Source organism: Salmo trutta, chromosome 7 (genome assembly GCF_901001165.1).
Source record: "Salmo trutta chromosome 7, fSalTru1.1, whole genome shotgun sequence".
Taxonomy (NCBI): domain Eukaryota; kingdom Metazoa; phylum Chordata; class Actinopteri; order Salmoniformes; family Salmonidae; genus Salmo; species Salmo trutta.
In genome coordinates this window covers 49,706,384-49,718,096 of record NC_042963.1, presented here as the reverse complement: position 1 = coordinate 49,718,096, position 11,713 = coordinate 49,706,384, and the positions used below count along the sequence as shown (strand labels likewise).

The following is an 11,713-nucleotide window of genomic DNA, read 5'->3' as shown; positions in this document are numbered from 1 at the left end:
AGGGTTTTTCTTTATTTGTACAATTTTCTACGTTGTAGAATAAGAGTGAAGACATCAAAACTATGAAATAACACACATATGTTATATTTGAGATTCTTCAAAGTAGCCACCCTTTGCCTTGATGACAGCTTTGCACACTTTTGGCAATCTCTCAACCACCATTAACCTGGAATGCTTTCCCAACAGTCTTGAAGGAGTTCCCACATATGCTGAGCACTTGTTGGCTGCTTTTCCTTCACTCTGCAGTCCAACTCATCCCAAATCATCTCAATTGGGTTGAGGTTGGATAATTGTGGAGGCCAGGTCATCTGATGCAGCACTCGATTACTCTCCTTCTTGGTTAAATAGCCCTTACACAGCCTTGAGGTTTGTTGGGTCATTGTCCTGTTGAAAAACAAATGATAGTCCCACTAAACGCAAACCAGATGGGATGACTTATCGCTGCAGAATGCTGTGGTAGCCAGGCTGTTTAAGTGTGCCTTGAATTCTAAATAAATCACTGACAGTGTTACCAGGAAAGCACCCCCACAGCATAACACCTCCTCCTCCTCCATGCTTCACGGTGCAAAACACAAATGGATATCATCCGCACATCACAAAGACACGGCGTTTGGAACCAAAAATCTCAAATTTGGACTCATCAGGCCAAAGGACAGATTTCCACTGTCCTTAGCCCAAGCAAGTCTCTTCTTCTTATTGGTGTCCCTTAGTAGTGTTTTGTTTGCAGCAATTTGACCATGAAGGCCTGATTCACACAGTCTCCTCTGAACAGTTGATGTTGAGATGTGTCTGTTACTTGAACTCTGTGAAACATTTATTTGGGCTGCAACCTGAGGTGCAGTTAACTCTAAAAAACGTATCCTCTGCAGCAGAGGTAAATCTGAGTCTTCCTTTCCTGTGGCGGTCCTCATGAGAGTCAGTTTCATCATACCGCTTGATGGTTTTTGTGACTGCACTTTAAGAAACTTTCAAAGTTCTTGATATTTTCTGGATTGACTGAACTTCATGTCTTAAAGCAATGATGGACTGTCATTTCTCTTTGCTTATTTGAGCTGTTCTTGCCATGATATGGACTTGGTCTTTTACTAAATAGGGCTATCTTCTGTATACCACCCCTACCTTGTCACAACTGATTGGCTCAATCTCATTAAAAAGGAAAGAATTCCACAAATTAACTTTTAACAAGGCACACTTGTTAATTGAAAAGCATTCCAGGTGACTACCTCATGAAGCTGGTTGAGAGAATGCCAAGAGTATGAAAAGCTGTCATCAAGGCAAAGGGTGGCTACTTTGAAGAATTTTAAATATAAAATATATTTGGATGTGTTTTACACTTTTTTGGTTACTACATGATTCCATATGTGTTATTTCATAGTTTTGATGTCTTCACTATTATTCCACAATGTAGAAAATAGTAAAAAAAAATAAGAAAAACCCTTGAATGAGTAGGTGTGTCAAAACTTTTGACTGGTACTGTGTTTGTAAACTATCGAGAGAGGTTGGCATTATTCACAGACAGAGCATTTTTTTTAGGTTGACTTGAACTTGAGTATTAGCTTGATAGGGTGGTGCAGAGTTGGTTTCAGTCTCTACTTGTCAATGCAGTGCTTTCTGGAACAATCCATAACACAAAGTTGTTATGCTGCAGAACACAATTTATTTACTTTCCTAAAGTCTTTTGATAATATGCACAGCACATACACCATAATGTTGAACAGGACCTGTATAAAACTACAGACATAATGTTGATACATACTGTATAGGCTACAAGAAATGCATAACATAAGGGGACTTAATATATTCTTGAACTGAAAGCACAATATCACAAGGGATAATATTAATGACCACGGTAAGAAAGACATCTACTGCTCTATTCAATCCGTACCACGGAAGTTCAGCGTTAATGTGTGATTGAAATTTAACAACAATGTTCCAGCGTTAGCGGAGATTGCGTTCACATTAAACACTGCATAGAGATGTAGAATCTTAATTTGATCACCCTTTCCTGCAATGCAAGACATTTTTAACTTTTAGTGTATTTGAGGTTTAAAAAGTCTTCTGAGGTTCCCTTACGAAAAATGCATCAACACCTACAAAAATGTCCATTAGTTATAATCCAAATAACAATTCACATTTCCTATTGCTGCAGGATTATTGTCCTGCTGTAACAAACTGGCTCAAATTAAGATCCTACATCAGTATGTTGGCGAAATCTGAAATTAACTTTATATTTCCATTCGGCAATTTGTAATGCTTCAGCGATACAGACTGAATAGAGAGCCCTGTTTCAGTTTACAGTATATGTCAATTTTCTGCATCCGCTGTGCCAAACAAGAAATTATATTCTTCTTGGTTTAATTTCCACATATCAGGCATTGAGTACAACAAGACATATGTTTGAAATACAGGAAACCTTACAACGTAACAATGTCATAGATAACTTTATATATGTATATAAAGTTAGAATAATCACTAATGTGGCCGTAGAGGAGGGTCCAGTCATTTGTGTGTAAATTTGCTATTTATGAAAGAGTTTTTACCATACATGCATACAACAACAATATAGTTCAACCTTGGACCGGGGTTAACGGATGTGCCATCTAAACTCCGATTCCATCTCTCTGATTGGGTTCCTCTCTATTCAATCTCATCAGTGATATCCAGTGTCGGCTAAGTTGTAAAGCGTGGTTGCGTCATACTGTATGTCATGCTCAGAAAGACAACATAAATGACACTGAACAAACAACAACACAATCCCTCCTTGCTTCTCCATAATGAGGTAGTAAAACACTAAATCAATTAGGAATGAAAAAATAACAGGTGATCTCTGTTAAAAAAAAAATACTGCAATGACACAACTCTGGTCAAGACCATGACTTTGTTCAACAAATACAATGCAGGAACCGATTTCTGTGTTGTTTAGTTTTTGGGTCCACTCGTCATTGTACTGACCAATAAATAACTAATCATGGGACCAGTACTGAACTGAAGGGTTTGGACCTGCCATCATCATCTTCCTTTTTGATGCTGAGACACAAATCTGACAAACGTGGGTCTCCAATTCCTTTCAAAGTAGTACAAGTAGGATAACAATACTTACTGCACAACCTCTGTTCACAACAGTTCTTTAAAAAAGTGCAAAATCAAATTTACTCTTAAAAACAAATCTCAAGACACCTATAGCAGCACACAAAACAAAACAATTGTCATTATTCATCCCCTCTTTCTACATTACTCCACTTTCCCAAAATATAAACATTCTCAGGAATCATAAATAAATAACTTAAACATCTCACTCTAGAAAAACATTTGAAAGTGCATTGTTTCCAGTCTCTCTCCTCTACCCTTGTTGAAGGTACAGTCTCATTGGAGTCATTCAGATCCTTGGTAAGAAGTGTGTCACTGTCATAGCTGGTGTAACTCGATTTCCTTTTTTGGTTTTGCCAGTCTTACTCAGTCCAATATACATCCCTGGGTGGGCTGCTGACTCATAAGCATTGTAGTTATTTGCCAAGAGATTCTCCTTGAACTTGCACTCATCATTGTAATGACCCTGGAGAAGGGATGAGAGAAGAGAGGTTAATATTTACCTTAAGATAATCCAATATACAGTAGACTATAACGAAGCTCTGTTGGCCAAATGACCCCAATCACGCATGTCAATCTCAACACCTGGGATTTTTTTTTACAATTCCATATTACCATATAGGCTACTGCACATGTCATGGAGTCTAGGGAAAGGACATGTCTACACCTTGTATTGAATGCATCTGTGGCGTAGTGTACTATGACGTTCATAAGCTACAAAACATGTACAGGCATGCCAAGACATTGACTATCATTTTGCTGTGGAGATCTCTCATGAAGCAAAGTATGTTGTGATGCAGAAATACATCCCAGAAAACATGTCATGTCTACTTACAGATCCATAGAGCTTCCCTTTGCTGTTCATTGCCAGAAACATACCACTTCGGACGCCAAAGAGCGTCACAACCCCTCTCTCCACAGGTGATATCTCAAGGAGACCTGAAATGAGACAAAGAATATCACTGCTATGTTTACACTGTACTTATCTACACCAAAACGAAGTTGTTTATAATCCATTGTGTTGTAAAACTAGACGGAGTAGATAAGGACAACTGTAGTAGACAGGTCTGTTTAGGTCTCTGTTTAAACTGGTACTGGAACATCCTGCAAGGAAATGATGCTTTCCTCCCTTGATACTAGGTGATGAATTGGAGCATCGAGTAGGCCTAGGCTAAATATGATCTAGACTTCCTTTCAGTCAAGTACCCAGTAACAGGTTGGACATTTGATTAAATTGCCTACGTTGGGCTTGCACAATAAAACAAGATAAAAAAACACAACAACTGTGTCTTGTCTCTGTGGCTCTATTTGAGGATTGTTTACAAAAAACAAAAACATATTCTCATAGACTCCTTTGTGAGGAAAGAAGAGAAAAATAGTCCATATTTTCCAATGGGTCCTGACTTTATGCACTACTGGACTAATGTATTATGATGACTAGTCTATTCTCCATAATACCTCCCGAGTTGTCTAAGGCACTGCATCTCAGTGCAAGAGGTGTCACTGCAGTCCCTGGTTTGAATCCAGGCTGCATCACATCAAGCTGTGATTGGGAGTCCCATTGGCCCAGCGCCGTCCAGGTTTGGCCAGAGTAGGCGGTCATAGTAAATAATAATTTGTTCTTATTTTGAGGTATTTTGATCTAATATTTTGTGATTTAGAAAAAAGTTATATATATACTTGAATGGGGTTAGATCTATAAACTGTTTTATATATACCAGTGAGCCTAAAGATAAATAATCCACTTGGTTAGAGAGATTTTTTTATAACGTTTTAATGAAATAGTACATTTTAAAGTGAGTGTGTTTGGGGCAACCCCCCCCCCCCCCACACACACACACACACACTCTCAGATCTGCTATCATCCATGATTCCTTTTGACATTTCAGAAACATGTCCCGAAGCCTTTTTAATTGAAAAAAAAGACCAGCGAAAATTGTTCAAGGAGGCGCAATAAATCAAAGCCTTGCAAAGAAGCCGAAATGAAAAATCACTTTTGGCTAAAACACACCGTTGCATCCTTCGACTATAGTCACATGGGACACTAACATCCATGTGACGTCAATTCGCTAGTAGCCTAATCTAAACACAGTATTATGCTCAAGTTGGCATGGTGCCCATTCACACAACTCGATCCCACAATATGAATTTCCAAAGTGGTGGCGCATGGCATAAACAGGTTGCAGACCAAGAGAGGGGAATCAAACAATTGGCGCAAAGATGATGAGTTCAATAAAAGCATGAGAAGGAACTTACTGTATGTATTTTCGTTATGTATTCCAGTGATCTTTCCGTCTGGTAAAACTTGAATATGAAACCCAATGCCGACGTTGCAGTATAGACGCCGAAGTCTTTTAATGCCTGTAAGATAGTCACCGTCTCGGTTGATTTCTCTTTTTTCCCATGGGTTTCGAGCCAGTGAGCGAGAGTAGAGCGTTTCCCAATGGCGCTCTGGAGTGTCGGTCTGCCTACCCGCGAATGGGGCAGTGCGCACTGAGGTACACACTAGTCCCCACACCAGAAGCGGTACTGGTAGCCAGGACGCGTGGACAGACATCCCTGTGCGGTCGGTCAGTGCTGTCTCACGTGTTTGAAGAGGTTTTACAATTCCCCAAATCCCCTTTCCCCTGTCCGTGGTGCTCACAGGTTGACAAAAAAGTTGTGGAGACTGTGGGACTCAGTGAGCCTCACTAGTCTATCCAGTGAAAAAGTTAACTTATTTCTGAGTCTGCATTAAGTCTTTTCTGTAGGCTACTTCAATGGCTCCGCTGTTTTTTGTTTGTTTTGTATTACTCTATTCCGAGTTGCTTTGTGTTGGAGTTGTGAGATGTCAGGCGTACTGCAGGACATGGCCATGTATCTCCTCTCCTGACGATACTTATATGTGCTCCGAAATTACATCACACGCCACCTACTGCACCAAAATGTTGCTCTCAACTCTTAGAGTCGGAGTAACCTTCGACGCAAAGTCATTAGAAAACCACCTCCCTTTCTTGTGCACTTTGATATCGGAGTGGCGGTGGGCAAGCAATTCAATGCGCTCGGTTGATGTATTGACTGTAATGTTAGTGTGAGCTGACACATGTAACCTATATAAAAACGTTTTGCCCAGCCTGTATATAGTGTCTTTTTCTCTTGCTCTTCCCAGGCTTCTCAATGTGTGTCCAGGCGACAGGATGAATTACGCATGGGATCGTTGTCTAAAACTTCCTCCGATATCGTCTGAAATAAAACACATGTGTTGCAGGATGCAGAATAGGAAGCTGAAAAGCCAGCAGACTGTTGCGCAGTAGACAGTGCTATAAATGAAACCATAACAGGAAAACAACAGCACTTCAGTGGAATTTCCTACTTTTACAATAATGGAAATAAGAGACAGGTGGACCGAAAACAATTATTTCAATGGGACAATGTCAACAATAAGGTTATATTTGTATTATTTTGATGCAAGACAAATACTTTAGCATCTTAAAAAGGTTGGAGACATTATCAAGCCAAGCCTCCTGCCATGGTGATGAGGGATCTACAGTAATCTGATACAGTCATCTTCTGTTCATCTGATCAGCTAAACACAATGTAAAACACCCAGACTGTACCAAGCGATTACGCACAGGGTTCCAAGGCTTTACGCACAGGATGTTGGAGATGTCCATTATTAGACTCAACTTCTGTCTCATCGTGGTCAGTGATGCGTAAAACACCCATGCAATACCAATGCACGTCCATAAAAGTTAAATAAAAGTTCATATCAAAGGTTTGCTCGAGGTTTGAACCCTATGTGTGACCGTCCAGACCTTGGAAAGCCTATTGCCACTTTGCCAGTGTAATACACAACCGGAATGACATTGAGGTGTCAATTGGTGCGTGAGGCGCAGCGACTTTTGCACCTGTTCACAAACATGATTTAATTATTTCAAGCTGCGAATTACTGGTGGAAAAATTGCGGGTAATTGTTGTTAAATTATACATAAAACAAAGACTGAGGGCCATGTAAGAAGCTATATTAAATCCACAGGAGGTTGGTGGCACCTTCATTGGGGAGGACAGGCTCATTTTAATGGCTAGAGTGGAATGAGTGGAATGGTATCAAATACATCAAACACATGGGTTCCATTTGTTTGCTGCCATTCCATTAGCTCCTTTCCAGCCATTATTATGAGCCGTCCTCCTCTCAGCAGCCTCCACTGATACATCTCTATTTACTTTTGATTTAACGTGGTCCTGAGTTTAAGTAAAAAACGGTCCAGGCAACGGCCCGTCTGTGACACCATTACTTTGGCAAAAGTCTCAAATATACTTAACTTTATTTGATGTTTAAAATGTGTTTTTGGTATGAAACTTCCAACAATATTGCTTTGGAATCGGTTCAGAGTAAATTTTTAACGCAAACTCATGTCCGAAGAAAAATATTAGCCTTTAGTCTGATATTTAGAGAGCCTACTAACTTTATTTGATACTTGAAAAAAAAGTCTGAAAATCTTAAGGTTTAGGTAATTAATTGCTTTGCAAGAATCAAACTTCAACACAGTCTTTTAGATAGTTTTTTTTATTAGATCGGTTGTTTGTTGATATTTACCCATATCGTATCACACAAGAGCCGAAATATGAATAGTAATTTCAGGCTTCTGAGTTCTAGCCTATACGGCGTTCCAGCTGCTCTCCATGGTCCTACATTTTAACCACGTGGTTTTGCGTTGTCGTCAGATCGATGCTGGACGGGGTGCCGCATCCAGGATGTCTTTGTTCAACTTTTCACAGGCTGTGAAACAATGTATGCTAAAGCCACAGACGGTCACTTGTTTCAGTAATTTCAAATAATACATTGATTTTGTAAGACAATGATTTATGACTACCTTACTGAGATTAGTAGGCCCTACAACTGTCTAACCTTATCATTACTCAAAAAAACGAATGACCTGTGCTCCTTTCGTTATGTTTCTGTTGTCATTGGGAAATTGGTCATCTAATAATAGCTTAAAATATATATTTTAAAGAGTACAGTTACTCTCTTGGAATGTAATTTAATGTGAACAGAACGTCTGAAGAGAAGCGGTTTTACTTGCTGCCCCTAGGGTGCAGTGTCTACTCATGAACAGAACCGATGCTACACCTTGAACATAGAACCTAAAGGCTGCGTTTACACAGGCAGCCCGATAATTCCTCAAAACTCTAGACTATTTGCCTAATTCTTAAATAAAAATCTAGACTGCCATGATTAATGAAACTTGAGTTATATAAACCAGTAGAAAAACAATGCAAAAGCAATTTTGATAGAAAATGTGTTCATGATATAAAAATCCAATAAATAAACACCACAATGGTAATATACATAATATTTATAATTTGCAAAAACTTTTACCCAAAGTAACGTACATCAGGATGGGACCTGGCATGCATCAAGCTTTACCAACGGAGTCACAGAGGACAATATACCACTGATTGTACAAGTGCTTTTTTGTACATTATATTCTTGTGTAAATCCACATGCATCCTTCCAGACATCTTCCTATGAAATGGTCATCAAGAAAAATACAGGACATTAACTGCATGTACTTCCAATGATGTGATTTAACAGTAAGAGTACAAAGATACGTTATATTCAAGACTGATCACTTTATTCACAGGACAGTATCATTATGCCAGTTTAAATGAGGGCAGGGGGAGCTTGTATCTCTCAGTCACCAGTCATGCTCTTCCCACAGTCCTCTGCCCTGTTCCCCCTGTGAGTCTGAGGGCCGTCTGCCTGTACCCCAGACTACTGTTGATCAACAGGTGAACCATGTCATGGTCCTCGTTGCCCAGGACCCTAGGCAGGAAGAGGGAGGCCTTCTCTGTCTTTCGGGTCTTCAAGCCCCGCCTTGGCTGGCCCTTTCCATTGATTGACACATACCACAGCCTCCCAGCGCTCACCCTTTGCTTACTTCCTGTTGAGGTGGAGTGTGGGGTCGTCCGGTAGCGGCGGGAGGCGTAGGTGTTGTAGCCTAACTCATGGATCCGCTCCATGAACTCACACTCCTGGGTGAAGGCAGCCTGAGAACAAAATGACTTTAGATGAAACCAAATAAAGTTTTTCCAAATGTAACAGAGACTGTATATGAATGGTAGTCAATTATCCAATTATTAGAAAGAGAGAGGAAGAGAGAGAGAGAGACAGACAGAAGGACAGACAGACAGAAGGACAGACAGACAGACAGACAGACAGACAGACAGACAGACAGACAGACAGACAGACAGACAGACAGACAGACAGACAGACAGACAGACAGACAGACAGACAGACAGACAGACAGACAGACAGACAGAAGAACAGAGGGAGGACAAAGAAAGAGCTCAGAGATCATATCTCATTTACAGATGCATGTAGTCGTCCTTTTTGGTTCATGGCCAGATATCTCCCGGAAAACAGTCCTTTAATCATCACCAGTCCCACATCCACTGCTGTGATCTCCAATATACCTCAATTGGAAAACAATTTAGTCAATAAAAAAAAAGTTGATTCATTGTCATTTCATGGAATGAGAAGTGATACTTATGTCAGTGTAATAACAATGTTATTATAATGTATATACCACTACAGTTGTGTTGAATGCAACAACAATGTTGTATGGATTTTAGTTAAGACTTCAGTAACACTTTACATCATCAGGCAGTCTTCTGGTCACTCCAATGTAGCCTTCCAAATTGCCAATGCACAGTGGCTAGTAGGAACGACCCCCATAATTAAGAAGTAAAACAGAGCTCTGTTTTAACTGAGAAATCATGAATGTCTACTTTAAAACTATTTCCAATCATGTATACCGTGGGACTATCCTTGTTAGTCTTTAGCCTCTATAGTGGCTGAACATAAACTTCAATATATGCATAACATATAAGAAGGCAGAAATAAGAGCGTAAATTATGCTGTACTCACTGAAAGGGTTATGCTCCTCCAGGGTCCCATCTATTTTCCCATTGGGATGTATTTGTAAGTGATATTTTGTGGCACAGTATAGCTTTCTGTGTCTCGGTGCTCCCCCAAGGTGCTCATACACTCCTCCGCGCCCCACAGCATCCCTGCGCTGCCTCGGGTCACAGCTCTGCCCACCGACACTCTGCGGAGTAGATGTCCCGACCACCGAAGAAGAACGAGGCTTTTGGTGACTGGGGTGTAATACATTCACCAATAGCAAGACCAGAATTATAACCATTGTGGCATGGCCGAAAATAGTATATTAGTCCTTTTCCATGAGTGACAAAAACGGACTCAATAGTTTCCATCGAATTCTTAGGAAGTCCATTAGTCCAGTCCGATAAAATGGATCCACTTTAGATACATTCGTTTTGCCAACAGTAACTCGCTTTCAGTCAACCTGATTTTGAAATCGTCATGGAAACGAGACGAGTACACCGTGAAGATGTCCAAGTTGCGCGCAAAATAAAAGCCCTCGTTCATTTGATAGCCCTATTGCGGCGATTGTTACGACGGAGAAAGGCAAGGTACGGTCTTGTGTGAGCTATGAGAATGCAGTAGGTATGGATGGATAAAACATGACATTACACACAGAGGCTCATTGCTGAAAGCAGCATCACAAAGGGCGAGCCAGCCATCTGAGGACAGAGCGTTCCTCTCAGCATTACTTTGATGGATCCAAAATGCCAATTAGACATTCCAAAATTATAGCCTACAGCATGGGTTTCAACACCAGCATTCCCCTGGTCAATTCAAACTCCCAACTCTTGCCCGCTTGGTGGAAAGATGCTAAAACGAAGACATCGGTGGTAAAGATGGCAGAAATGGTTTCACATTCGAAACAGCTGGACACTATAATGTTATTTAGAGGGCAGACATAGTGATCAAAATATGTACATCTTATTTAAAGTATTCCCACAAATAGTATATAGGTTACACCCCTGTCAAGATATTGGTACATGTTATGGCTGTTTTGTAGTGTCAAAATAAATCTGATGGAATAACACATTTCTATTTTGAAGAGATGGAGGTATGGAATAGGTTTATGGGAGAAAGACTGCAAGTGGAAAGGATGCCACGCTGCTTGCTTAGTGGGTATCGGCTCATACTGAGGCTCGAACACAGGACGTCTGCCGAACACAGGACGTCTGCCGAACACAGGACGTCTGCCGAACACAGGATGTCTGCTTCTCAAACACAAGTGGCTGCCCTCCAGGAGCATCTTACCCAGTCACTCCACTGAAAAGCAAGTGCAGAAACTTTAGGTAGACTGAGTTTCACAGATCCCCATCTGCTACACAAGCCAGTATTACTATGAGTGTCTGGAGGAGGCAGCACATGTTCCACTGCAGAGAAACACCCATGGAGCAGGTTAAGTGCCTTGCTTAAGGGCACATGGCAGTAGGTGGCATCTGATATTGTGATGCCAGATACAAAATTAGATGTATCCTGATTGCAGCTTCAGTTACCAGCTCACTCCCACCACTTCCAGGATTTGATCCAGCAACCTTCTGGTTACTGGCCTGCTTCTTTGGCCTCAAGGCTCATATTTACTGTCTATTCACTCACTTGGATGCTACACCAAAGACTGGTATTCCATGTTCCTACCATTCTTTATCGTACGCTCATAGTTCACTGTAAAATATTGAAGTTTGCTAAAGCTCAGAGTTTAACCCG

At 40.6% G+C, this 11,713-nt stretch overlaps 2 protein-coding genes across 2 annotated transcripts; both read right to left on the bottom strand.

The window, feature by feature from the left end:
- Positions 1-2,373: 2,373 nt before the first annotated feature.
- On the bottom strand, positions 2,374-6,128 carry LOC115197602 (fibroblast growth factor 4B-like). The gene is made up of 3 exons (XM_029759279.1): positions 5,344-6,128; positions 3,923-4,026; positions 2,374-3,553 (listed from the first exon to the last, which is right to left on the bottom strand). Exons 1-3 carry the CDS (start codon positions 5,642-5,644, stop codon positions 3,377-3,379), a joined length of 582 nt encoding a protein of 193 aa, XP_029615139.1. The 5' UTR covers positions 5,645-6,128; the 3' UTR covers positions 2,374-3,376.
- Positions 6,129-8,408: 2,280 nt separating this feature from the next.
- On the bottom strand, positions 8,409-10,797 carry LOC115196688 (fibroblast growth factor 3-like). Its single transcript, XM_029757518.1, has 3 exons — positions 9,998-10,797; positions 9,440-9,543; positions 8,409-9,117 (listed from the first exon to the last, which is right to left on the bottom strand). Exons 1-3 carry the CDS (start codon positions 10,272-10,274, stop codon positions 8,773-8,775), a joined length of 726 nt encoding a protein of 241 aa, XP_029613378.1. The 5' UTR covers positions 10,275-10,797; the 3' UTR covers positions 8,409-8,772.
- Positions 10,798-11,713: the final 916 nt, after the last annotated feature.

Excerpts from the sequence above, each read along its gene's own strand:
- LOC115197602 (XM_029759279.1), bottom strand. The coding sequence starts at position 5,644 with ATGTCTGTCCACGCGTCCTGGCTACCAGTACCGCTTCTGGTGTGGGGA. Across the intron at positions 4,027-5,343 it reads ACATAACGAAAATACATACA|GTCTCCTTGAGATATCACCT; the intron begins GTAAGTTCCTTC and ends GTCTCATTTCAG. Across the intron at positions 3,554-3,922 it reads AAGGGAAGCTCTATGGATCT|GGTCATTACAATGATGAGTG; the intron begins GTAAGTAGACAT and ends TCCCTTCTCCAG.
- LOC115196688 (XM_029757518.1), bottom strand. The coding sequence starts at position 10,274 with ATGGTTATAATTCTGGTCTTGCTATTGGTGAATGTATTACACCCCAGT. Across the intron at positions 9,544-9,997 it reads GGAGGAGCATAACCCTTTCA|GTATATTGGAGATCACAGCA; the intron begins GTGAGTACAGCA and ends TTTCCAATTGAG. Across the intron at positions 9,118-9,439 it reads AAGGACGACTACATGCATCT|GCTGCCTTCACCCAGGAGTG; the intron begins GTAAATGAGATA and ends TTTTGTTCTCAG.